This window comes from Drosophila sulfurigaster, chromosome 2L, assembly GCF_023558435.1.
Source record: "Drosophila sulfurigaster albostrigata strain 15112-1811.04 chromosome 2L, ASM2355843v2, whole genome shotgun sequence".
NCBI lineage: Eukaryota > Metazoa > Arthropoda > Insecta > Diptera > Drosophilidae > Drosophila > Drosophila sulfurigaster.
Genome location: NC_084881.1, coordinates 18,889,999 through 18,914,901, shown reverse-complemented (window position 1 = coordinate 18,914,901; position 24,903 = coordinate 18,889,999). Strand labels below are relative to the sequence as shown.

The 24,903-nt window shown below is 35.4% G+C and overlaps 2 protein-coding genes across 3 annotated transcripts; both read left to right on the top strand.

The window, feature by feature from the left end:
- The first annotated feature begins 328 nt into the window (after nucleotides 1–328).
- On the top strand, nucleotides 329–7,004 carry LOC133835067 (alpha-aminoadipic semialdehyde synthase, mitochondrial). Its single transcript, XM_062264932.1, has 8 exons — nucleotides 329–517; nucleotides 583–729; nucleotides 2,282–2,458; nucleotides 2,515–2,893; nucleotides 2,960–3,534; nucleotides 4,478–5,633; nucleotides 6,363–6,539; nucleotides 6,609–7,004. Exons 1-8 carry the CDS (start codon nucleotides 458–460, stop codon nucleotides 6,725–6,727), a joined length of 2,790 nt encoding a protein of 929 aa, XP_062120916.1. The 5' UTR covers nucleotides 329–457; the 3' UTR covers nucleotides 6,728–7,004.
- A 1,494-nt stretch (nucleotides 7,005–8,498) lies between these two features.
- On the top strand, nucleotides 8,499–13,027 carry LOC133845354 (ethanolaminephosphotransferase 1). 2 transcript variants are annotated; one of them, XM_062279806.1, is made up of 9 exons: nucleotides 8,499–9,139; nucleotides 10,313–10,381; nucleotides 10,445–10,634; nucleotides 10,694–10,950; nucleotides 11,351–11,505; nucleotides 11,569–11,749; nucleotides 11,805–12,014; nucleotides 12,083–12,124; nucleotides 12,665–13,027. In XM_062279806.1, the coding sequence occupies exons 1-9, from the start codon at nucleotides 9,083–9,085 to the stop codon at nucleotides 12,749–12,751; spliced, it is 1,248 nt and encodes a 415-aa protein (XP_062135790.1). In that variant the 5' UTR covers nucleotides 8,499–9,082; the 3' UTR covers nucleotides 12,752–13,027. The 2 variants fall into 2 exon arrangements, 1 of the variants encoding a protein (XP_062135790.1); XR_009894745.1 differs by having other exon boundaries at nucleotides 8,500–9,139; nucleotides 12,083–12,432.
- Nucleotides 13,028–24,903: the final 11,876 nt, after the last annotated feature.

Sequence of the window (24,903 nt, the reverse complement as noted above, 5' to 3'; positions counted from 1 at the left end):
TTGTAATTTTGTATTTCCAATTTCATTATCGATCGGTTTTTCTTCAATGGAAACTTTTGTGAATGGAAAATTTTTGAGCTGTCGTCGGCAGGCGGCAGCACTTTCACTATGCGTAAGTAGCCAATCACAAGCACAGAATTAAGAGTGTTCTCACATTCTCTGTTTCTTCCACATAGGTTTACAATGCTCTTTGAAGTCGCCTTATCGCGCTGCTCGTCCAGCCAACTGTGTCCGTCCGCCTGCCCGTCCGTCCGTCCGTCCGTCCGTCTGTCCGTTCGGCCTTTTTCTCCGGCTGCTGATAGAGGGCGCGTCGCTTGTTGTCTCGCTCGGGGTTTAGATCGCTGCGAGTGCTCGAAGTTAACGGATGGTGCATCAGCGTTGGCATCAAAATTTCGACTTCATCTCGTGATATTTATATTTCTACACATATATTTTTGCATTCGCACTGTAATCTGCAATGTGGCGTTCGTCTCAATTGCGCGCAACAATCGCGCCCGCCTTCGCCCGTCATCGTCATGTAAGTTTCTCCGGGGGGCGTAATTCGTTATACGCATATATCTTCTTATTCAATGTGATCTGCAGCATGGACGTGTGATAGCCATCAGGCGAGAGGATCAATCGGTGTGGGAGCGACGTGCTCCATTTGGACCCACGCATGTTCAAAAGTTGGTCAAGCAAGGTGTCAAGGTTATCGTTCAGCCTTCGAATAGACGCGCTTATCCCATGCAGGTAAGCACATCGCATAGTATTATAATATACTACTATATGCGGTATATACTATACAAAAAGTGAGGTGTATCGTAAAAGTGTTGTTGCTTTCGTGGGATGCAAATAAACACATCTTAAGAAATTTCATGGTATTAGAAAATACCACTATGTGCGGTATATACTATATATACGGTACACAAAAAGTGGGGTGTATCGTAAATGTGTTGTTGTGTGTTGTGGGAGATAAGCTTTTCGGGTGTGTGCTATAAATTTGGCAATTGTTGGCCTTGGTTGCAGTCAACAGCCTGTGGAAGCCAACGTTAATTCCATGTTATCTCCGACCAAATTGTTGTTATATATGGATGTTAATATATATACTACGCATATATGTATTTATACTTCCCCATAGCCAACTGATTTTCTTGGCAGATAAAATATTTATAATCGTGTTTCAGTTTAAAAACAATAACAACTTTCGATTGACATTTTCAAAACAAAAATGTATTTATAAATTTAGCAGCAAATTTAGAGATTGTGATTAGTGTTGCCTAGCAAGCAGCACATGATTTCAGTATGTTCGCACTTGTAGTTAATGCGATTACTAATCATACGATCAATGTTATTGCATTATTATTAGTGAGAACTGTGAATTGAAAAATTAATGGCAATTTGCAAATGATTATTTTAATAATGGGAATATTAATAAATTAAATAATTCAGAATTTTATATGTGATAGTGAGTATTTGATTTTATGTTTCGAAAATTGTGTATTTGAAAATGATTATTTTAATAATGTGGAAATTAAAAAATTTAATATTTCAGAAATTTGATAAGTGATAATGAGTATTTAAAATTCAAAATGTGAAAAGTAATAAATTCAATTTTTAAAATATTCCATTCAAAAAGATAATTTTTATATTTTCTTAAAGTGGGAAATTAAAGATTTAAAAATGCAATACAAATAAAGTTTTTTCATGAAATGGCTTTCTAATTTTATTAATATATTAAATGAAACAAGTAAGAAAGCTACAAATAAAAGCAAAACAGTGCGGTATTCTTCTTAAAATATACCAAATTAATATACCCAAAAATACTAAAGGCTATAATTGGTATATTAATATAGTGCTACATTTAAAATATACCATACAGTACAAAATATACTGCAACTCTGGAAATCTACCAAGGTTTCATTTATAAAAAATAAAAATATCAAATAAACATAAGTTATTTAAAATCATAATTTCTCAGCTTGAATATTTAGAGTACTCGCAAATTTTCTACTGCATAAATAAACATATAAGTTTGTATTTAAAATGTATTTATAATTTATAATTTGTTTGCTTACTGTCCACATAACACATATCCGGTCAGAACCAGTATTGTTGGTTGTTATGCTGAAAAGAGCAATAAACTATTAAAGTGCTCTTGCAGATTAATTGTGCGATAACGAAGCTTGAATATTTCCACAATGTGGAATCCACATAGATGGCGAGCATAAAAATCGATTAATGTTTTATTGATGCGATAAGATTAACTTATTGACTGATCTGTTTTGCTTCCTCATTCCGTTAGGCATATATGCAAGCTGGTGCTCAGATCCAGGAGGACATCAGCGATGCTTCCGTTATCTTTGGCGTCAAACAGGTGCCCATCGATGCTCTCATTCCAGGCAAAACCTATTGCTTCTTCTCGCACACGATCAAGGCACAAGAATCCAACATGCCGCTGCTGGATGCCATTCTCGAAAAGGTAAAAGCAAATTTACTACTAAGTTATATCGTGTTAATTATCATGATGATTCACAGAAAATTCGTCTAATCGACTATGAACGTATTATTGATGAGCGCGGCGCTCGTTTGGTGGCATTTGGCAAATACGCTGGTGTCGCTGGCATGGTGAATATTCTGCATGGCATCGGTCTGCGTTTGTTGGCGTTGGGACATCACACGCCTTTCATGCACATTGGTCCAGCGCACAATTATCGCAACTCGTCGATGGCTCGACAGGCGATACGTGACTGTGGCTATGAGATTTCGTTGGGCATGATGCCCAAATCAATTGGTCCTTTGACATTTGTGTTCACCGGTTCGGGCAATGTGTCGCAGGGTGCACAGGAAGTGTTCTCCGAGCTGCCCATCGAATATGTGCCGCCTGAAATGCTGCGCAAGGTGGCAGAGCATGGCAGTAAGTTAGGAAGGAATTAGGGAATTGAAGATTCAAGATTTTCTTATATTACTTTTCTCTCTGTAGGTCAAAATAAGTTGTACGGCTGTGAAGTCAGTCGTTCGGATCATTTGGAACGTCGCGAGGGCGGCGGCTTCGATGCCAAGGAGTACGATGAGTTTCCCGAACGTTATATATCCACATTCAATCAGAAGATTGCTCCCTACGCCTCCGTTATTGTCAATGGCATCTATTGGGCTGTCGGCAGTCCCAAATTGATCAGTATTCCGGATGCGAAGAATCTGCTGCGTCCAGCCAATACTCCTTGGCTGCCCACCAGCAAGGGAAGTCCCGCTTTGCCACATCGCATGCTCGCCATTTGCGACATTTCCGCTGATCCTGGCGGTTCCATTGAGTTCATGAACGAATGCACCACAATCGATACGCCATTCTGTCTGTATGATGCTGATCGCAATAAGGACACCAAGAGCTTCAAGGGCCCGGGTGTGCTGGTCTGCTCCATCGATAATATGCCAACTCAGTTGCCGCGTGAGTCGACAGATTTGTTTGGTGAACTGCTGTCGCCACATGTGCACGACATCATCAAGAGTGATGCCAAGAAGCGGCTTCAGGATGAACAGTTCTCCTATCCCATACAGTCGGTAAGTCGAAATGCTCATTAAATTGATTAATATTTTTATTTTTTTTTGTATTAAATTAGATACAACATTTATTAGAGAAGATTATTTTTATTTAGTTTCAATGGAATCATAGTTCTGATACGAAATATTTACAATCGACATTCCAATTAGATGCACTTGAAAATCTTTCCTCATTGAAGATTTCTTTACAAAAAGTGTAGCATACTTTTATGTGATATGAAAAAGTTTCAAGAATTGAAGTTGCATAAAGTAGTCGTATACGCAATATTTAAGATAGGAATTTAATTTATTTATTTAAGAAAAATTATTCATAATGAATTCAAATTTAATACGCGTTTAGAGTGCAAAACATGTTTAATGAGATTTAATAAGCATTGGAATTAGAGTGCAAAACATGTTTAAAAAATTTCTCAACTATTTTTTAGTTCAATTTACATTAAACATGTTTGTGTCGAGAAACAATATTTTGATGAACGAAAATAAGTATATTTTGTTTATCGATTAACTATTTTAAAGAGAGTTTTCAAGTTTTTCGCTAGTAACATTATAACAAATTTTTGGTTTCATTAAAATGCGTCAAAAGTTTACTACACTTTAATGAAATCGATTTTAAAGTAATTCTGGAAACGATCTAAAATAATTAGGAAAATTCCATACAAGTACTAAATAAGTTTATTATATGTTATTTATTAGACAAAATAATGGCTCATTTAGTAAATTTATTAATAAACTTTATTATTAATTATGAAGACCAAAATATCTTGAGCTTATCTCGTCTTCGTAAATTGGCAATCATTGATTAAACTTGAACTTGTGCAGCCATAAATTCACAGCAGTTATCAGTACACAATGGGCGTATATTATTTGCAATGCATTGCAATCTCTATTTATTGACACTCACTTTGCTTTCTCTCCCGCTCTTTGTTGCTCTCTCAATTGTTAGGCAATTATCGCAAGCAATGGCGAGCTGACCGAGGGCTTCCAGTACATTCAAGAGCTGCGCGACTCGCAGAACAATCGCTCGCGCCACAAGATGGAGGGACGCTCCGAGTCCCACAAGAAGGTCCTGGTGCTGGGCGCTGGCATGGTCTCGGCGCCCCTCGTCGAGTGGCTGCATCGAGAGAAGGACGTCAACATCACGGTGTGCTCTCAGGTCAAGGAGGAGGCAGATCGTTTGGCTCAGCAATATGCGGGCGTTGATAGCGTCTATTTGGATGTCAATGAGAGCACAGGACATTTGCAGGAGTTGTGCGGCAAGGCTGATGTGGTGATCTCCCTTTTGCCCTACAGTCTGCATGGGATGATTGCACGCTACTGCGTTGCGGAGCGTACTCACATGGTCACCGCCAGTTATCTGAATGATGAGATTTCCGCTCTCCACGAGGAGGCACGTGCAAATGGTGTGACCATTATGAATGAGGTTGGTTTGGATCCGGGTATTGATCATCTGCTGGCACTCGAGTGCATACACGAGGTGCAGGAGAAGGGCGCCGTCGTTGAGTCCTTTGTCAGCTACTGTGGTGGCTTGCCTGCTCCGGAGCATTCGAATAATGCGCTGCGCTACAAGTTCTCTTGGTCTCCGCGTGGCGTGCTGCTCAACACGCTCTCGGCTGCCAAATATCTGAGCCAAGGACAGATTGTGGAAATCTCCGGTGGCGGTGAATTGATGTCCACACCTCGCAGCCTTGACTTTTTGCCCGGTTTCGCCCTCGAGGGTTTCCCCAATCGGGATTCCACCAAGTACGGTTCACTCTATGGCTTAGGACGCGATGTACACACGCTGCTCCGCGGCACCATACGCTACAAGGGCTTCTCGGAATCGATTAAGCCCATGCAGCTGCTGGGTTTGATTGATCCCGAGCCTCATGCTCTGTTGCATCCCAGCGGGCCGGAGGTTACATGGCGTCAGTTGGTCACACATCTGCTGGGAATGTCCGATACGAGTATCTTCTATGAGAATCTGAAGCAAAAGCTGGTTGAGCGGCTGGGCGATGTCGATGGCATTGAGAGTCTGGGACTGCTCGATGAGACGCCTGTGGTGAAGCTGAACTCGCCGCTGGACACGCTGAGTCATTATCTGTCCAAGCGCTTGGCATTCGGTAAGAGATTTTTAAAGTTTAAGCTGTTTTTATACCCGCTATCCATAGGGTAGAAGGGTATTATAACTTTGTGCCGGCAGGAAATGTATGTAACAGGTAGAAAGAGGCATATATATATAATATATATATTCTTGATCAGCGTCAACAGCCGAGACGATCTAGCCATGTCCGTCTGTCCGTCTGTCTGTCTGTCCGTCTGTCCGTATGAAACACTGGATCTCAGAGACTATAAGAGATAGAGCTCTAATTTTTTTTCGACAGCATTTGTTATGTTTGCACGCAGATCAAGTATGTTTCAAATTTTTGCCACTCCCACTTCCGCCCCCGCAAATCAAAAAAATCGAATATCAAGCGTAATTTTAAAGCTAGAGTTGCGAATTTTGGTATATACAATAATTACTATAGTAGTTATGATTCCTAAAAATTGTTATTAAAGAAATACTTTTGTATGGGCAAAAACGCCTACTTACTAGGGGTCTTAGTTGCTTTGGCCGACAATCTGGTATATTGTCTATGGTATATTTTGAATGGTGTACTATATCGATATACCAAACATACCATTTGGTATATTTTTTAGTATTTCTTAGTATTTTCGGTATATTTTGAAAATAATACCGCAATATTTTGCCTTTATTAAAAATGGGTAGCGGGTATGTCACAGTCGAGCACACTCGACTGTAACTTTCTTACTTGTTTTTTATTGAATTGAATATATTTATTTAATTCTAGATCGCGATGAACGTGATTTGGTTGTGCTGCGCCATGAGGTTGGCATTCGCTGGCCCGACGGTCGTCGCGAGGAGCGTGGCATCAATTTTGTGGTCTACGGACAACCGCAGGGTCACTCGGCCATGGCCATGACTGTCGGCAAACCCGCCGCAATTGCAGCCAAAATGATACTGGACGGTAATGCAAACACAAGTTGTGTAAACTTTAAATGTATCTATAAAAATGTATCTATTCTTTTTGTGGCAGGTGAGATCCAAGAACGCGGTGTGCTGCTGCCCTTCACACCGGACATCTATCGCCCCATGTTGCAGCGTCTGCGCTCCGAGGGTTTGACTGCCACGGAGACATCCAGATGGCTCAACTAACTTACCTGATTTACCTTTCAAATGCTTTTGTTTGGATTCTACTTTTGTTTATTATTATTTATAAACCTATTTGCTGCGTTGTTGCGTACATCAAACAAAATTTAGATAAGACTGCACTTTGTTATCGCGATGTAAGTACGTATGATATGTACTTATCATTATCATATTGGTTGAGGCAGGAAAACGATTAAATGATTGCGTTCAAGTTATCTACTACGACATTATGATTAAATGTAACTAATTTGTTGTTTATAAACTACAATTTATGGACTTTGTTGTGCTACCTGCTTTCATTGAGAGTTGTCTCCGGCGATAAGGCTAACTATTAACTATATAATTTTATAACTTTCATAAAAAATTATGGACCTGGAAAGGTAAGGTATTGATAGTTTTTGAGTCCACAAAAAAACTTGTAGTTGGTAAAAAGTTTTGATTAGGAAATTTACAAATTTTATTTTCTTTTTTATCTTTCCCATAAAATATGATGATATATCATAAAAGTAGCCGAAGACCTAAGTTGTCATGGCTCTTCTCCTAGTAGGCTAAGATTTTTTATAAATTTTTGTCTACTTTCATAAATAAATAAATAAATAAAATCATAAAAATTTCTGAATTCCATTTATTAGAATTTAAACTTTCGATAAGTGAGAAGTGAATTAAGCAGAAAATTCAATTTAAAAATATGTCACTTTCAAATGTTCAGCTAAGTATGATAATAAATCATCTTTATAACCTGAATATATTTGAGAATTGATTGTTTCACAATAGATCAATCATAATTAATGATTACAAAATATTTGTGTTATTAAAAAATATGTAAAAATTCATATCACATACATTTCAGTCTAATTTTATTTTAACATTTATCAGTTGCTAATATTATTCATATTGAGCTATAATTGAAATTATTTCATTATTAGCGAGCCCATAAATAATGCCGGATTATGCCGAAATATTTAGTCAGTCTTGTTAGCATGGCAACTCATTGACGCAAAGGGTTATCACTTATCAGCTTGGACTTGAACTGTTTGGAAATGAATAAATAGATTAGTTAGTTTCTGAATTATACTTGGCAGTATAAATAACGTGATCTATATTTAGTCAAGTGCATATGCGAAATGAGCGCCACAATTCCCACAGTCACATGATGGAATCTGCTGTTATTGATTGAGCTGTTTATGATCCTGTTATGTTGTTGTGCTTGTTGTGATGAAGTGCAGGTTAATCGTTCATTGATAGAAGTTCAATAAAACACAACACCTCATTTCTACGAATCTACATACGTACATATAGCATAATCGAACTCCAAAGAGATTGAGGCTATCAGCTCTCGAGAGCTCTAACCAAACCCATGCGTCGCTCCCTGATAACCAATAACCTCTGTCAGCTGTTGTTGTTTCTTGGCTGCTGCCGCCGCGCTGTCGACGACGACGCTGACGCTGTAGAGGGCGCTCAATTTTTACAAATTTTAATTCATTCAATGCAAATTCGCTTACGCACATACAAACGTTGAGTGTGCGTAGGCAGACGAATGTGTGTATGCGCCTGTGCATGTGTGTGTGCTGGGAGAGACAAAATCCAAGCGATAAGAACGTGTGCAATGGGATTTGGAAGAGAGAGAAAGAGCAAATGACGCTAGCAGCTCAGCCGCAGTCGGCGCTGTAAATTAAGCTCTTGTTGTTTGTATTGTTGTTGCTGCTGCTTTTGCTGTTGTTCCTTTTGCTTTATTTTTCGGGCTGCGCTCGCACCGGTTGCCCAGTTCAGTTCGTCTTCAGTCTTCAGTCTTGATAATAGTCCCGAGTCAGTCGCAATCGCACTCGCACTCGCACTCGCACTTGAATTTGTACTCGGCCGTCTCAAGTGCTCTGTTTTATAGTTATAAATCATAGTATTATGTGTAGTACATTGTATATGCATATGAAATAACGGTTCTTTGCGTGTTTTGCCAGCGAAACGAAGCAGCTGGCAAACGTGGAACTTACAAAACAACAGTTCGCATCCGTGTGTGTTTTGTCTCTCTCTGCAGGCGATTATTTAATTTAGCGTGATTGGGCGAGAGGGAGAGAGCAAAAGATAGTGTGTGAAAGAGAGAGAGAGAGAGAGAAGTGCGTGTGCCGGTGAGCCAAACCCTCTTTAATTGTGCAATGTGCCAGAACACGTTTTAATCAAAGTCAAAGGTCATTATTATTACAACTATTATAATCGTAATTAGCCGCCCCTAACAAAGTAACTGTGTGACCAGCAAGTTCAACGCTCAGCTGTTATCTCTGCAACAGCAACAACAACAACAGCAACAATAACAACAACAAAAAGAAATATTCCAACTGTTAACGAGACTACAACAAGAACTACAAAATGTGTTGCATGCGCTATTTGACGGAGACTCATTTGAGGGGTTTCGAACGTTACAAGGTAAGCATTTAGTTATGTACATATACCCTGTAATCTACTAAAACAAGGTATGCTAAATACACCACTAAGAATAAAAGTTTAAACTTTCTACACTTTCTATCCCGAAAGTTTCATAACTATCAGCTGAGAAATGTCCAAGTTATACGAAACTTGTTGCGAAAACTTTGTCAATATTTAAACTTATACATTTATTCCTCTATAGGGTAACTTATAGCAGGACAGTTCTACTTTTATTTTTGGGTTAGAAGGTCGGGGTTGGTAATACCAATTATATACGGGGGTTCAACTTTAAGCTCTGCGCACGAACATGAAAAATCAATGGATATGCATATTTAAAGCGGCGCATCAATCAATTTCAATTAATTTTACTATACCTATGTATAGTTATTATTATCAGTATTACAACGAGTTCCGGTTTATACACACAGGAATATATATACGAATATGAATAATAGATTCATATACTCGCAGCTAATCTAAGAATTGGGCAACATGAAGAAGATTTGAGGCTCTTATCACAATTTTTTTTTGCTAGGGAGACTCGCTATGACTAGGCTTGGATCATTCATTCAATTCAATAAACCGGATGGCGATCAAACAAATCTGTTTCGTAAATCCCATAGAAGGCATTGAACTGTCATCATGCATAGCAAACATGTGGCAACTGAGAGATAGTTGGTAAACTCAAGCTGACTGGAATTTGTACTGCAAAGATTAACCTATATGTTAAGCATGAAAGAAGATTTCCTACGTATTATATATAGATAGAACTTTAATAGTGGAAAACTAAGTATATTCTGAACTTATTATTATTTATTGTTAGCATTGTGAAATACAAAAAAAAAAAAACTTTGAAATGGGAACACGTATTTTGAAACTGTCTGCTGATAGCGAGACTGCAAAGATATAATATGAAGATACTAAAATAAATGAATTTATTTGATAAGTACTATCAGTTGTTTTTGTTTTAAAGGGGAAATCTTTTTAACGAAAAAGTTCTTTTTATTATTGTTTATACTTTTGTTTGTAAATTTATTTTATTCTGATAAGCAAAGGTTTTAATGTGTGAAGTTTCTATGACCTACATATGATCGATATTTATTTTTATTTTTTTTGTGAACATTTCGAAAATTATTGAAACTAATATAACCATTGTATATTTGTTCTCTATAGTACAGCAGCATAGACACAAGTTTTCTCAGTGTCTATGTTATGCACCCCTTCTGGAATGTCTGCGTGAAAGTAAGTAAATTAATGTTCTATTATGTATTCCAAACAAATCTTTAAAATTGCGTATGTTCGTAGTACGTTCCCATGTGGATGGCGCCCAATATTCTCACATTTGTGGGATTTCTGATGACCGTCGTGAATTTCATATTGATAGCCTATTACGATTGGAATTTTGATGCTGCCAATGATAAGTCTATAGGCAATACTGTACCCGGTTGGGTATGGACTGTGGCTGCAATTAACATACTAATCTATTATAATTTGGGTGAGTGACTAGTAACTTACTATAAAACTATAAGACTAATCCATATCGTTGATATATAGATGGCATGGATGGCAAGCAGGCTCGTCGTACGGGGACTAGCGGACCTTTGGGAGAGCTCTTTGATCACGGATTGGATTCCTATTCGGCAGCGCTTATTCCCATCTATATCTTCTCATTATTCGGCACGGTTGATCTGCCGCCTATACGAATGTTTTTCGTTATTTGGAACGTCTTTCTCAACTTTTATTTTACACACGTTGAGAAGTATAATACAGGCGTTATGTTTTTGCCTTGGGGTTACGACTTTACCATGTGGGTGAGTACTAGAAAAAATAGTTTAAAGAAGAAAGTATATCATAACTTGGGAAAATTCTCTTAGATGATTCTCTTAGATTATTAGTCGAGAATTATAAAAGTCTATAAGGCGCCTATGAGTGTTTTTAGAAAGGCTTAAATTTCATTAATTCAATTTCGAAATGAGGTTTCAAATGTATATCATATGTTTAAAATACATTAAACTAAAGGAAAGTATTTGGTCCCAAGCTTTAAAGAGCTTTTCAGATAGCTTTAAAGTAGTTTAAGTGGACTTCAAGTTCCTTACTAAGTTGTTAATCTTAATGTAATTCAAAATGAAACAAGTTTTTTAAGTTGCTTGGAAGTTTTCTACAATTTTATTGATTCAATTATTATATAACATACTATTTTTTGATTACCAGGGAGTCAGCATAATGATGTTTGTCGCCACTCTCGTTGGTCCAGAGATTTATCGCACCAGCTTCTACGATATAACTATTGCAAACGTGTTCGAAGTGGGACTTATTGGCTCTGGCATGCTTTCCAGCCATCCGATTATTATAAGGAACATCTATTTGTAAGTATTGTAACGTAAAAGACTTAAATTATTTGGTTGTTATTAACAAAAATCCTTCTACAGATCATACAAAAATAAAACGGGAAGAATGCGTCCCCCAATGGAAATGCTCCGTCCATTCTTTGCCTTCGTCTGGCTCTTTGTGATCACCTTGATCTGGTCGTTCTACTCGCGGAATAATGTAATCAATCTTGAACCTCGCGTACTCTGGATGCTTTATGGCACAATCTTTTCAAATATTGCTGTAAGTATATAAAGAATAAGCCTCTGGCTTTGTATAAACTCTTTTCTTTTTGCAGTGCCGTCTAATTGTCGCTCAAATGTCAGATACTCGCTGTGATGCATTCAATATACTTATGTGGCCCTTGGCAGCCACTGTTGGAGTTTGCTGTTTTCCCTGGTATGAAGAAGTCTTCGGCATTGATCTGACGCCGCAAGGAGAACGCTGGCTCGTTCATGGACTGACCATATTCTGCACATTGGCACACTGGCATTATGGCTATGGAGTGGTAAGAAATAATTTCTAAAATTACTTTATAAACTATGTTATCTAACTTGATTGTATATTTTCGCTTAGGTCACGGAAATGTGTAATCACTTCAATATCAATTGTTTCAAAGTAAGAAAAACTCGCAGCGATTCGGTTGAGAAATTGTTACATTCATCGCAGAATAATAACAAATTGTTGAAAAACCATTGAAAACTAATTGCATACTAACCACAAAATGAAACATCGAAAAAGAAAAACAAATCAAATCAACGACAAAAAGGGGTCACCATTTTGTATGTGATATAATAATAATAATATTTATTTGGGTCTCACAAAATTCAATTTCGCCTCGCCAAAAAAAAACTGGTCTACACATATTTTTAAGCGATCCCCATACACAATTCGAAAAGTTCTCATGCGCCGCATACAATTCTATGGTAAAGTTCATCGAAAAAACAATTCCTACTTTCTAACCTTAGACTAAGTAAATAAATACTAAACAAATACGAGTAATATTTAAGAATGTAAATAGTATTAAGAGTTGCAACCCAAAATGCATGCTTGATGGCCCGAATAACTACTGCATGTTCTGTGAAGTATTATGATAATGATCTCGAGAGTTGGAAGAGATGTTTTGCTAAATACAACTTTGCCTTGTAATTCCCTTAGATTAAAAAACAACCAGTCAATGCTGTGCAGGAACTTGCTGATACCAATGGCACGCAACCAGAAACGGAACCCGTTGAGGAAGTGTAGTGAATGGATTCCATTTACCATTATTTTAGGCGCCATTCTTAAGTACAGTTGTGTGTGCAAACTGTTTTTTGTTCTAGGTTAAGTTGAACTCGAACCAAAAATGTAACTGTTAAGTACAAAAGAAAAAGAAAGCTTTCATCTATGTGCCTTATTCTAGACGCATTAATGTAGGCAGCAAAAGCTTTCGCACGAAAGCTTTATTTGGTTGCGTACTTGGTCCGCCAGAGGGCGTATGTTTCTGAACTGTTTGTGCTGAATAAATTTCTTAAATTGTAACATGAATTTTGATGTTTTTCTATTAAATATTATATAATAAATTGAATTTTTTATGAAACTTTAAACAATAAATTGAATTTTACGTTGCTTTTTTAATTTTATATTAATTATGTTTTGTTTGTCTGATGATATTAAGAATGCAGGCTGTGTTATTATGTTTTTAACAATTTGAGGTCCATATTGAAATTATATTAATCTTAAGTTAAATTTGCATTTAGATTTACATTATTTTATGCTATACTCTTAGTTGCAGGAACATTTCATATAACAACAGAAAAGTTTCGAAACTTTAATGTTTAAGGAAATAGATTAGGAAATTATCGGAAGTCGATTAATGGTTCTATTGCGTTTACTTTAATTAATATGTTAATTAGCATACTCAATTGTTGACAGCATTAAGGTGAGTGGAAAATTCTTTACAATATTCGAACGCAATTCGCTGGCAAAAGTTGCTGTCAACATTTGAAGCCTGTTATTGTCACGTAGCGCATCCATTTCTCTTTTGAGCTGTATATGGCCGGCGGGCGCAGCGACCCGCTTCTGTCAGCGGCAACAAATTATATCAACGTTGACCTCCGTTTATCCCCCAAACCTAGTATTTCCTATTTCCCCTCTCCACCCTCTCCGTGTTTGCGCTAGCTTTTCTTTTGTGGAATATCTATTTATATATTTCAACACTTTTGCTATGCTTTTTTATTGGCATTGCATTTAGAAAGTGATTTGCCACATATGTATGTACGTATATACATATGTAAAGTATTACACACACACAAACACACTCACACACACATTCGCACACACACATTTCAGCTAATGCACACACCGTTCTTTAGGTCCTTAGCCTAACGCTTTTTTGCATTCACGTCACGCATTGTTGTGGTCGTTATTATATTTGATGCCCTTCTACTTACACACATTGAGCAGCTCGAAACGTTTAAAGGGATATTTTAACTTTGTGTAAACCTCAATGTGGGCGTGGCGTGGCGCGGGGATGGCGGAAAATGGTTAAGATTGCGAAACTGCGGAGGCGGCAAATACGAGCTGCTGTAGATCACGTAAACTCAGCGAGGGTCCAATCCAATATTCTAGAATTCCAACTCAAAGCTGCTCTGCATATCTGCAGTTGTCCGATTTGTGAATTCCAAATACTCTTTAGCTAAGTAGGGGGAATTTTTTATTTTATTTTAGTGTCAGTCACTATTAAGGGAAGCAGAGCTGAATAAATTGATGTATTTAAAGTTTATGTAAAGCAATCGAAATGATTTTAATGGAAAAAGCCTGAAGGCTGTAGTCACTCTGTCTCATCTCATTGCAAATAAGGATTATTTATTTATTATTTTAATAAAATAATAATAATAATATACATGAATTTATCTATCTATTTTTGTATGTATTTAAGTTTCTGCAAGGCAATTGAAATGTTTTTAGTGAAAACATTTTAATTTCTCTACTTTTTTTTGAAAGCCGAAGAAAACTAGCCTAAAGCTAAAAAATTTATTCTATGTCTAAATAAAAAGAATTTGTACGATTGCCTAAACGGAAATAATGATTAGAATGTTTTGTGTTTCTATAGTTTTATATTTTTTAAGATTTGTCAAGAAATAAAAAAATAAACAAAACAAAAATATAAATAGATTTCATTATTACGAATTCACATACAATAATCATTTGCAAAAATGCGACAAAAAAATGCAGGTTTTACCTTTCTATAGAAAAAATACAGATTTTTTTTTAACGAATTTATATATAATTTTATTGCCAAAATATTCGTGATATTAGATTAGATTTCATTTAATTATGGTCTCAATGCACATTTATAACCAATTTTCAACAAAAGTATTTGTAGTATAAAATTATATGAATTAATTTTTTTATTTATTTATTATCAATACAAAATAAAGCATTTTTTAATAACGATTTCATACTTTCCAAATGTTAACTCAAACTCAATTTAAGTTTACTTATTGTTTTGAATTTAATTTTTATATGCAAAGTCTATGAATTTAAAATTTGTTGCAATTTAATATTGGCATTAGAAGAAGGAGAAAATAAAGTTAGTTTTGTTTGAAAGAGTGCATAAACAAAATTATTTTAAAGCACTTCCAGTGTTTGACGAAAATGTTAATAAATTTGAAATAAAATGCCTTAAACTATATATATTTTCTTAAAAATGCAGCAAGTTGAATAAGAAAAAAAACTCAGTGTATGTGTGTAAATAAATTGAGTCATAAATTTGTTTTCTAAGCACAAAAGACAGGCCATTTGGCTTGTGGACGATTTAATGAGTACCTTAGAGTAGAAACTCAGTACATGATGCATATAGATGTAGATACACATACATACATATATGCATGTATATGTGTGTGTGTGTGTGTCGATCCACCCACTAAAGCGATGGTTCATTTGTCTTTATTTAGTCGCGAGGCACAAAATGGTCGCTTGGAGGCTGCATTTATTGACAATAAATAGGTCATAAATAAGGCACATCGAGCGATGCCAGCGAGTGGTTCGAGTTGACAATGGAACACACATTTTAAAGAACAAACTAAGTGGTATACTATATACATTTATATAGGGGGGGCGTGTATGAGGCGTGGGGGCGTGGGGGCGGGGCAAGTTTAAGGTAGCTGAGAGTAAAAAACAAAAAACTTCAAAGCGGAAGTTGCGCAGCATTTGCCTTTATTTTTTGTCCTCGTCGTCGTCTGGCGTTTTTGGGGAGAAGGAGGCGGTTCTTTGATGAATGGGCGTGGCACACACACCCTCACACACACATACACACACATACAGAGCGCTGGCAAGTGCACTTGAAAACAAAAAAGCGTAAAGTTATTAAAGGTTTTTGCGCTTTGTGTGCGCCTTTCATGTCACTTACACTTTTTCTCTAACACACACACACTCTCATACTTTTACACATGTCTCAAACGAACAGGCCAGGCTTTTATGTGTGTCCCAAGGAAGCGACGGGGGAGAGATGGGGAGGGAGGTGGGGCAAACGGAAGCCCGGCCTGACTGTAATCTTGAAGACGCTTTGCATATATAGAGTTCAGTTTATTTTTTTTTCTGGTAGTCGCTTTCTACTTCTTTCACTTGAAGCGTGCGGCAAATTCAATTTGAAATTTCCAAATGTTTTTTTCCGAAAATTACATTTTTTATGAAGGGTGCCAAAGTTCACGGTGCGTGTCAACCGATGAATGAAAGCGCCATCGTTTTCTGCTGTTCCTGCTGTTGCTGCTGCTGCTGCTTTGAATGATGCATCTTGGGTAGCAGCAAAATCGACAGCAAGCGAGCAAAGAGAACAAAAAACGATGAGGAGAAAAACAAAACAACAAATGTCAAGTAAATGAATATTTTATTGCCCTGGCTGGTGGCATCAGGCAACAACAACAACAACAACAACAAAAAAAGGAGCTCGAGCATTCTTCGAAGCTAAAAACGCTACCAAAATTGGCTTCCCGCTGTGTGCATTGAGTTTACTCTATAGCCGCGATGGGAGAGCAACCCGATAAAGAAGAAGAAGAAGAAGTGCGTGCCAGCATCACAGCATCTAACAGCATCAGCATCAGCATCAGCATCTTACCTGCATGCCCCAAATGTGAATATTTATAAACGTATGAAATATATATAACATACACACACACTCTTTTATTTGATGCGTAGTTTTGTCGATGACATGAGCTGTGACTAGCTCATTTATTATATAGCATGTCCTTCATATCCCATTGAATTCATAAAGTATTCAAGTCTTTATTTAAATACGCGTATTTTAGACTTTTACCAAATTCGAAATATTTAGTGCAAGCCTGACTTTCTTATTCACTGAACTGAATCTGTGTGTTCCAAGTGTTTCACTTAACATCATTTGATTGATGATCAATAACTAAAACTGTTAAATTTAATTTAATTTAATTATTTGTTCTATATCTTCTTAATGCATTTATGAGTATTAACATGTCCTTTGTATTTTATTGCATTTATCAAGTATTCAAATTAAAATTAAAATTTTCATATTTCAAACATTTACTATTTTAAATATTACGTGAAATTCATCTATATTGAATATCTGATACATGCGAAATTATATTTTGCTTTTCCATAAACTGTGTTCTGGTTCAATTCTGTATGTTAGTTATTTTTTTAATTAATTAATTAATTTAATTATTAAAAATGTTACTTATTACAGGTCTTAGTTGCTTTGGGTGTCCATCTGATATATTTAGCATTCTATGGTATAACATATTTAGAATGTGTCACTTCAACAAATACCAAATATAGTCTTTGGTATATTTTTATAATTTTGTGGCATATTAATGCGGTATATTTCGAGTGTAGTATTTTACCAAATACCAAATATAGTCTTTGGTATATTTGAGTATATTTTAAGAAAAAGCTTTCTTATATTTTTTGTTTTTGAATTTTTTTGATAGTAAGCTTTTTGTTATCGTTACTATTACAATTGATAATTTATAGCTAATTGATAAATTTAACTAAAGTTAGAACTCTACTCTATAAACTAAGCCTTAAAGCTAGCAAAATTTCTTACAATCTTCCCTTAACAATTGGATCGACATTTTTGTATTTGCAATTTTATAGCACTGACCATTTATCATTCAATGCTCATAATCTGCTTTTGTGGAAACAAATTGAAGAAAGTGTTAAAATAAAAAAATATATATATATATAAATATTCGTACTACTTTAAGTTAGTCAAAGGCTTTTTCCATTTTGCCACTTCATTTTTACTGCCCTTTATTTGCCAGCCTTTTGGATTTTTTTAATTTTTCTATGTGAAACTTTCCTCTTAATTCGTTTAAGAGTGCCATGGATATTATACACAACCCCTTTTTGCAAATGTATTTTGTACTTACGCAATTATTGCAATATTTTTAATGTGCAGCGCAGTAATAATTAGAGTTGACTCTTAAATCATACTTTGCAGAACTACGCTTAAAAAGAAGGGGGGAAAACAGACATATGCAAGTGAATCGAATCAAAGTCAAACTTAACTTGATTTCCACTTGAATGTGGCGATAAACATATGTGCTGTTTATGCTTACCGTGAAGTAAGACATATGCGCACGAGCGCACACACACACACACACGCATACGCAGAGTTGGAACATTCACATTTTATAGCATACTTTTTCGCGTTGTGTTTGCCGTCTATGAATGCGGCAAATGTGACATTGAGCTGTCGCTGTCCCCAAGAGTTGAAGCTGTCTTTATGTGTATGTGTGTGTGGGAAGGTGAACTGTGCGTGTGCGTATGTGTGTGTGAGTGTGTGTGTGTGTGAGGGCATGTTAAAATTCATTTGTCAAAAGGATTACCATGGTAATAGGGTTTTAAGCATATATCCTGGCAGCATTTCGTTTTTTTCTGTTTTTCACTCGTCTCGTATTTTTGTTACCGCCGTTTGTCATTTGCCTTTGTTTTCCTGGTTTTTCACTGAGGTATGGAGGGGAGGGGAGGGAAAAGCACTTTTCCGTCCATACGTCGTGGCTAATTAAAAACATGGCGTTAAACAATTATGTCAGGCATTTGTAATGCTCAGCCACGTACGTCGGTCTTTGCCACCTTGTCTCCTTGCCACCTTACCTTGCCTGCCACTTGGTCAGACTTTGAGGTTGGTGGCATTGGCTTGCGGAAAACATTTGCCAAGCTGCTAATAAATTGACTGCAATCAAAGTTGTCATAACTTCAGCCCACGCATGCTGTGAGGATGTCGAGCACTGCACTGTGGGATAAGGGACAGTTTTGAAGAGTATTATTATTATATTATGCTTTACATGTTATAATAGATAACATAATATTAAACCCAACATAACATAACATAAGTGAATCCATTCAATAACTAGTTTATATATTTAAGTGAAGCTAGACATTTCTGAACTTAATAGATGTTATATTACTATTATTATATTATATTATATTATATTATATTATATTATATTATATTATATTATATTATATTATATTATATTATATTATATTATATTATATTATATTATATTATATTATATTATATTATATTATATTATATTATATTATATTATATTATATTATATTATATTATATTATATTATATTATTCGATTTGTAGCTCAAGCTAGAGCAATTCTTTAAGTATAATGAAAATATTTCTTTTATGTAGATACAGAGAGAAGCTTTAAGCATCTTCACAAAAAACTTGTAAACATCTAGTTACACAAATTTGACAGTATTTAAGATACTAAAAACATATGAGTAAGTGTAAAAATATAAAATAAAATAATAATATTAGTTATAATATTGTTAAAATAATATTAAAAATATAAAAGAAAATAATAACAATTATAGTTATAATATTGTTGAAATATAAAGTAATTGTAATAATATTCTACAACTCAAAAGTCAATATTTATTTCATTTATATACAGAAGATATCTCAAATCTTGTTCTAATTATTGATGCTTAATTCTGAAAGAGTTTAAAGAGTGAACAGAAATTCATTAAGTTGAAGTTCTCGTAATTCAGTAAATACCTATAAGATATCTTAGACATTTTTCAATTCAGTTTTTATTTCAACAAACATTTTTCTTTGCTAACCTCTAAAACGTACTTCAGTACCCTGAATTTGAAAAATGTTTTTGAAGAAGTGAAGTTTACTCCATGGTGTAGTGTTAACTGGAGTCACGTGCAATATGGTAGGAGTGTTAGGGAGATGGAGATAGACAGAGAAAGTAAGTGTCAAATGACAACTTAATACCCAAATACAAAAAAAAGCGAGCAATTTGAAAATAAGAATAAGCAACTGTGGCATACCCGGTATTTAAATTTTTGGCAATTTAATATTAATTTAAATAAAAGTAGAGAAATGAATAACAATTTAAAATTGGGAATTAATGGATTTTTAGAAATTCATAATTTTTTATATTTATTTAGTTAAATTAGTTGTGATACCAAAATTTATATTTCATTCAACAACTGCAACTTATTTTTTTATGGAAAATGCTTTAAGCTTCTATTCTTTAGTTGAAAATCAAATTACTAAGTAATTAGTGCTTTTGTTGAATTTTACTTTTTAAACAAATTTCAAAATTACAACAAAATGGTAAATGAAAGTTTATGCTCTTGAAGCTCTTCAAGTTCTCTATTCATGTTGATTTCATATATAATTATAAACTAAAAAATACTTCTTCAACATTTCTAAATTTTAAAATAAAGCTTTTAGCGATATATGAAAAAGTTTTTGCTACAAACAGAAAGTCAGCTCTTGTTGCAGACATTTATATGTATATTTTACTTTTTGTATGTTTAAAAATAAATAAATATAAATATAATTAAAACTTGTGCTTTTGTAAATATTCTACAGTCGGAAATTATGTTTCATTATGTTCCTAAAATATGTTTAGAAAGTTTATAAATTAATACAAAGCCACTATAACTTTTAGCTTAAATGGTTACCAGGAATATGAAAAACAAGCAAGAAAGCTGCAGTTCAATTGGTTCGACTGTGGGATACCCGTTACTTATTTTAATAAAACCATATTGTACCCAAAAAATACAAAAAAATGTTTACCGAAGACTATATTTGGTATATCGATGCAGTCATGAATACAAAATATACCACGCAGTATTATAAAAATAAACCAAATTACTATACCGAAAAAATACTAAAATATACCAAAGACTGTACTTGGTATATCGATGCAATACAAGATGAAAAATATACCGTGCAATATTATATAACAAATATTGTATACCGAAAAAATACTAAAATATACCGAAATATATCTGTGTAGTGCTATATTCAGTATTCTAAAAATATACCTAATTTATATACCGAACAACTTCTAAAATATAATATAGACCATATTTGTTATATCAATATATTAATACATTTAAAATATACCATGGAAAACAAAATATACCAGATTGCCATACAAAAGTATTTCTTAATAATGTCTCCTTCAGTTTGTTACCTCCATTTCCTGCTGGCCCTAAGTTATAATACCTTTCTACACTATGGATAGCGGGTATAAAAAGAAAGCGACAGCAAACCAAGACGACATTGTCCTTTTTTTTATGTGTGTGTGTGTGTGACCTTAAGATGATGCTGGTTAGGCCAGCATGTGGCATGTGTCGTCATCATCGTCATCGTCACCAACTTACCAACTTACACTTTATTCTCTGACCAACGATGCGAAAATGTACAAATTGTTGTGATTTATTTTAACAGATTTTTTTTTGTTAACCCAACTCCAACTTGACTCACACACAAACACACACACAGACACACAGATGAAGGCTCTTCGACTGCTCTGTGGCATTTGCTCTATTGATGAATATGCTGGTTCAAGGAGGGGGAGAAGAAGGAGGTGGAAAGAGGGGCCTTGGAAGTTTGCGATGCGCGCGTGACAATGCGCCAATGTGTGGTCAAGTAGTGCGCACGGCTGAGCTGCGACTCCAGTATCCAGGAGCAGGACCAGTCAATTTATGGACCAACAAGCACCACAATGAGGCAAACTTAACGTTAACAGGTTTAACCAAGCTAAGGACAACTCAACGCAACTCAACTCAACTGACATGAGTGTTAAGCTAGGCGACTGCGATTCGATTCTCTCTCATCATTCCTCATTCCTCCCTCATCATTAGTGAGCCATACTTGAGTCTTTAGCAGACGATTGATTTGGCTGATAGATTTTGCCTTCTGCCTTCCCTTGGCAACCTCTTCAGTTTGTGGAGTATCTGGACTAGTGGATACTCGTTGCATGTTCCATGACAACCTCCATCGACGTCGTTAGCTATAAATTAAAGCGTTTTTGGCTTAGCTCGTAATTACATTGTTTAACACAGCTCGGCAAAAAAGGGGTTCGACTTTCGGTTTATTTCACGGTCGACAAAACCACTTCACTTCCCCTTGCTTCCCTTTACTTAACTTTACTTCACTCCTCACCACTTTAACTCCACAAAACCGTAACTCTCGAGTACTTGAAACTTCTTTGAACTTGACAACATCTGCAACAATGTGCTACATACTTTTCTTACCTCAAAAGTCTTCAGTTACATTTGATTATTCGTTGCGTTTGCTAAGCTTTTAATTTTGGGTATTGTTGATCGAAGTTAGTCAAAGATTTGCACGAAATTCATGTCGAAATTTTGCGAAAATTTAACTAAATTAAGTTTCTTGCTTTCTTAATAAAAAACTTAATTATTCTTTTTTATAAATGTGTATAGATGTAATTATAAAATGTATTTTGGATCGAAGTTATATATGAAATCTTTTGCCAATCAGGGTCACATATTTATAGATGCTTTTATATTTTACATATATACATTCTCTAATTTTAACCATCTGCCTATTTGGAAAAGTATACGTAAGTATGTATACGTACAATGTGCATATGTAATATGTGGTTAGCATTTAGATTATTTTTCTATTGAAAATTCACGAAGTTCTTCAGATTACTTAAGAAATTATAAAATTTTTGCTATCACCTAAAATTTCGATAAGTAGTTGTGAATTATATTTATATATTTTTGAGGCAAACTAGAGGAAAGTAAGTATTATACAAAAAATTGATGTATATTGAGAAAATTTAAATTTTTCGTCTAGCATTAGAAAAGACAAGAAATTAATTTATAGCAAAAGTGGTTAAATACTTTTTAATAATTCAGCTTTGAATTCTGATGCATTTTTATAATGTTCTTCAACGAGCGATTTAGCTAAAGAATCTACTTGAAATGCATGCAGAAGCAAAACAATTAGATTATTCCTTTATGGACCTATAAATATGTATATAGTTTTGGTAAGTTCTATAAACTTATCAAGGTCAGTCATTCAAGGGTCACAAGTCAAATGCTAAAAATAAAATACTAAAACCAAAAAAAAAAGAATAAATAAAACAAAAGAAACCGTAAAGAAAAGAAAAAGTGCTGAGAAAATTTCATTCCCAAATTGCACCCTAGTGACACATTTGGAAACCAATCCAGGACAACTACCCCGATTGTTCCACCTTCATGCTCACGCTCCTCTAGATGCTGATGCTGCTGCTCCAGATCCAGATCCATTCCCATATTGCAAACCAGGCAGCGTCACCTACGCTCCCAAGACAATTGGTAGGAGAAGAAAAAGTTTTGTGTCGAACGCGACGTTTTCCGCATTTCCATTGCGAGAGAAGACGAGTTTTTCATTGTTTTTCTTACGACTCATTTCACGTTTTAATTCCTAGAATCCTCGACGGCGGCGACTTTATGCATCATTTGACACGACAAATTTGCCAAAGCAGCTGGGCTGGGCAAAGTTCACTTGGGCGTGGCAAAATGAATGTGAAAGAGTGGTGGGGGGAAGCGGGGGAGGTGTGTCAAGGAGTTGCGTGTGTTGCAACAGACGCAAGCCGGATTTCAAAATATTTGTCTTGGCATAGCACTAAAAACCAAATTGCTTGGCCCACTAAGTGTTCAATTACCGAGAACTACGTCAAGCTCACACAGAATGATGAAGATGATGACAGTTGCGGGGGACGGGAGGGGAACTATGCCAGGTCATAGGCAAAACGCTGATGGCCCACATTGATAGCAGCTGCGATTGATGGGTGCGTCCTGGTTTTGAGCTCATCGCTCGATGGGTTTGGCGGTGTGTCCAGCCAGCAAACAGAGGAGAATTGGTTTAAATTTTATTTATGAGCTGCCATCAAATCAGCATAAGTAGGTTAAACGCAAATGTCAATCGTAAATTCGCTGACTTCGTTCCGTAAAGCGCCAAATAAATTAAATTGTCGCGTTTCACAGCTGAGCTGAAATGCTAACCAAAGTACGTGCCCTCCAGTTGACAACGAATCCTGCAATCTAACAGCGTCGCAGTAACCAGCATCCAGCATCCTAGCATCATTCCAGCATCGTAGCATCATCATTCGCATCCCTCGACATCCGCAATATTTCATAAACTTGAGAGCTTGGCGAATGGGCGTATCTTTCGCTCATAGAATTAGCTAATGCTGACATAGTTACAATGAATGGCATAATCCCAGAATGTCGTTTGCTTAGCCGCTCCATCCCCAGTCCCAACTTCCTTTCTCACTCCCCCCTCTCTAGACCCCCGCAAGTGTCACCCAAATACAATAAATGTCCCACAAGGAATGGGGCAATGCTAATTTGCAGCCTATTGGCCGGGAAGACTTCTTGACTTGACTATAGGACCTCTTAACGTATCTTCATATGTTATAGGATTTGAGTACAGAACCTTTTAAAGTACCATTAAATGTTGTAAAACTTGTCTATAATGCAAAGTCTGTTAATATATTATAGAACTTGACTGTAAGATCTTTTTAAAGTATCCAAATAAATTTTAGCACTTTTCTATAAGAACTTTTAAAGTATCTTAATATGCTAAACTTTTAAAAGAGTCATCTTTAACTTCAGTCGATGAAAATAATGCTATTACGCTTAAGAAAATAAATCGTTCCGTTCAAAACAACATTTTTTTAACGATAAGAAACGTTAAGAAATTTTCTAGAACTGAAGATTGTTCTCTCATATTATAAGACAGTACTAGAAACGTTAATTTAATAAATGTCCTTAAAAAGTAATGTAATAATCTTTAATGGTATATTAAAATACTCTAATATACTTAAGATCCTTTTTTAGTACTGTTTATTGTTTATTTAAATATTATTGTTATCTTTTTATGTTTTTTTTTAAATTATATTATATTTATATTTATTAATAAAAAGTCAGTCAGTTCATTTGAATCTATCGTCAGAAATAAAAAGTTAAAAACATTCCATTCTTTTTCTCGCATTTGATAATATGACATACTATAAACTCTACTTTTGTCTAATCCACAAAAGCTGTATCTAGCTTTAATTTAACTTTCTTTATTTACAAACTCATTCTTGCGGT

What these genes read in the sequence shown, in the direction of transcription:
- LOC133835067 (XM_062264932.1), top strand. Translation starts at nt 458, where the DNA reads ATGTGGCGTTCGTCTCAATTGCGCGCAACAATCGCGCCCGCCTTCGCC. An exon ending in GACGCGCTTATCCCATGCAG is followed by an intron (nt 730 to 2,281) that starts GTAAGCACATCG and finishes TCATTCCGTTAG; the next exon opens with GCATATATGCAAGCTGGTGC. An exon ending in TCTCCTATCCCATACAGTCG is followed by an intron (nt 3,535 to 4,477) that starts GTAAGTCGAAAT and finishes CTCAATTGTTAG; the next exon opens with GCAATTATCGCAAGCAATGG.
- LOC133845354 (XM_062279806.1), top strand. Translation starts at nt 9,083, where the DNA reads ATGTGTTGCATGCGCTATTTGACGGAGACTCATTTGAGGGGTTTCGAA. An exon ending in GGGGTTTCGAACGTTACAAG is followed by an intron (nt 9,140 to 10,312) that starts GTAAGCATTTAG and finishes TGTTCTCTATAG; the next exon opens with TACAGCAGCATAGACACAAG. An exon ending in CAATCTTTTCAAATATTGCT is followed by an intron (nt 11,750 to 11,804) that starts GTAAGTATATAA and finishes TTCTTTTTGCAG; the next exon opens with TGCCGTCTAATTGTCGCTCA.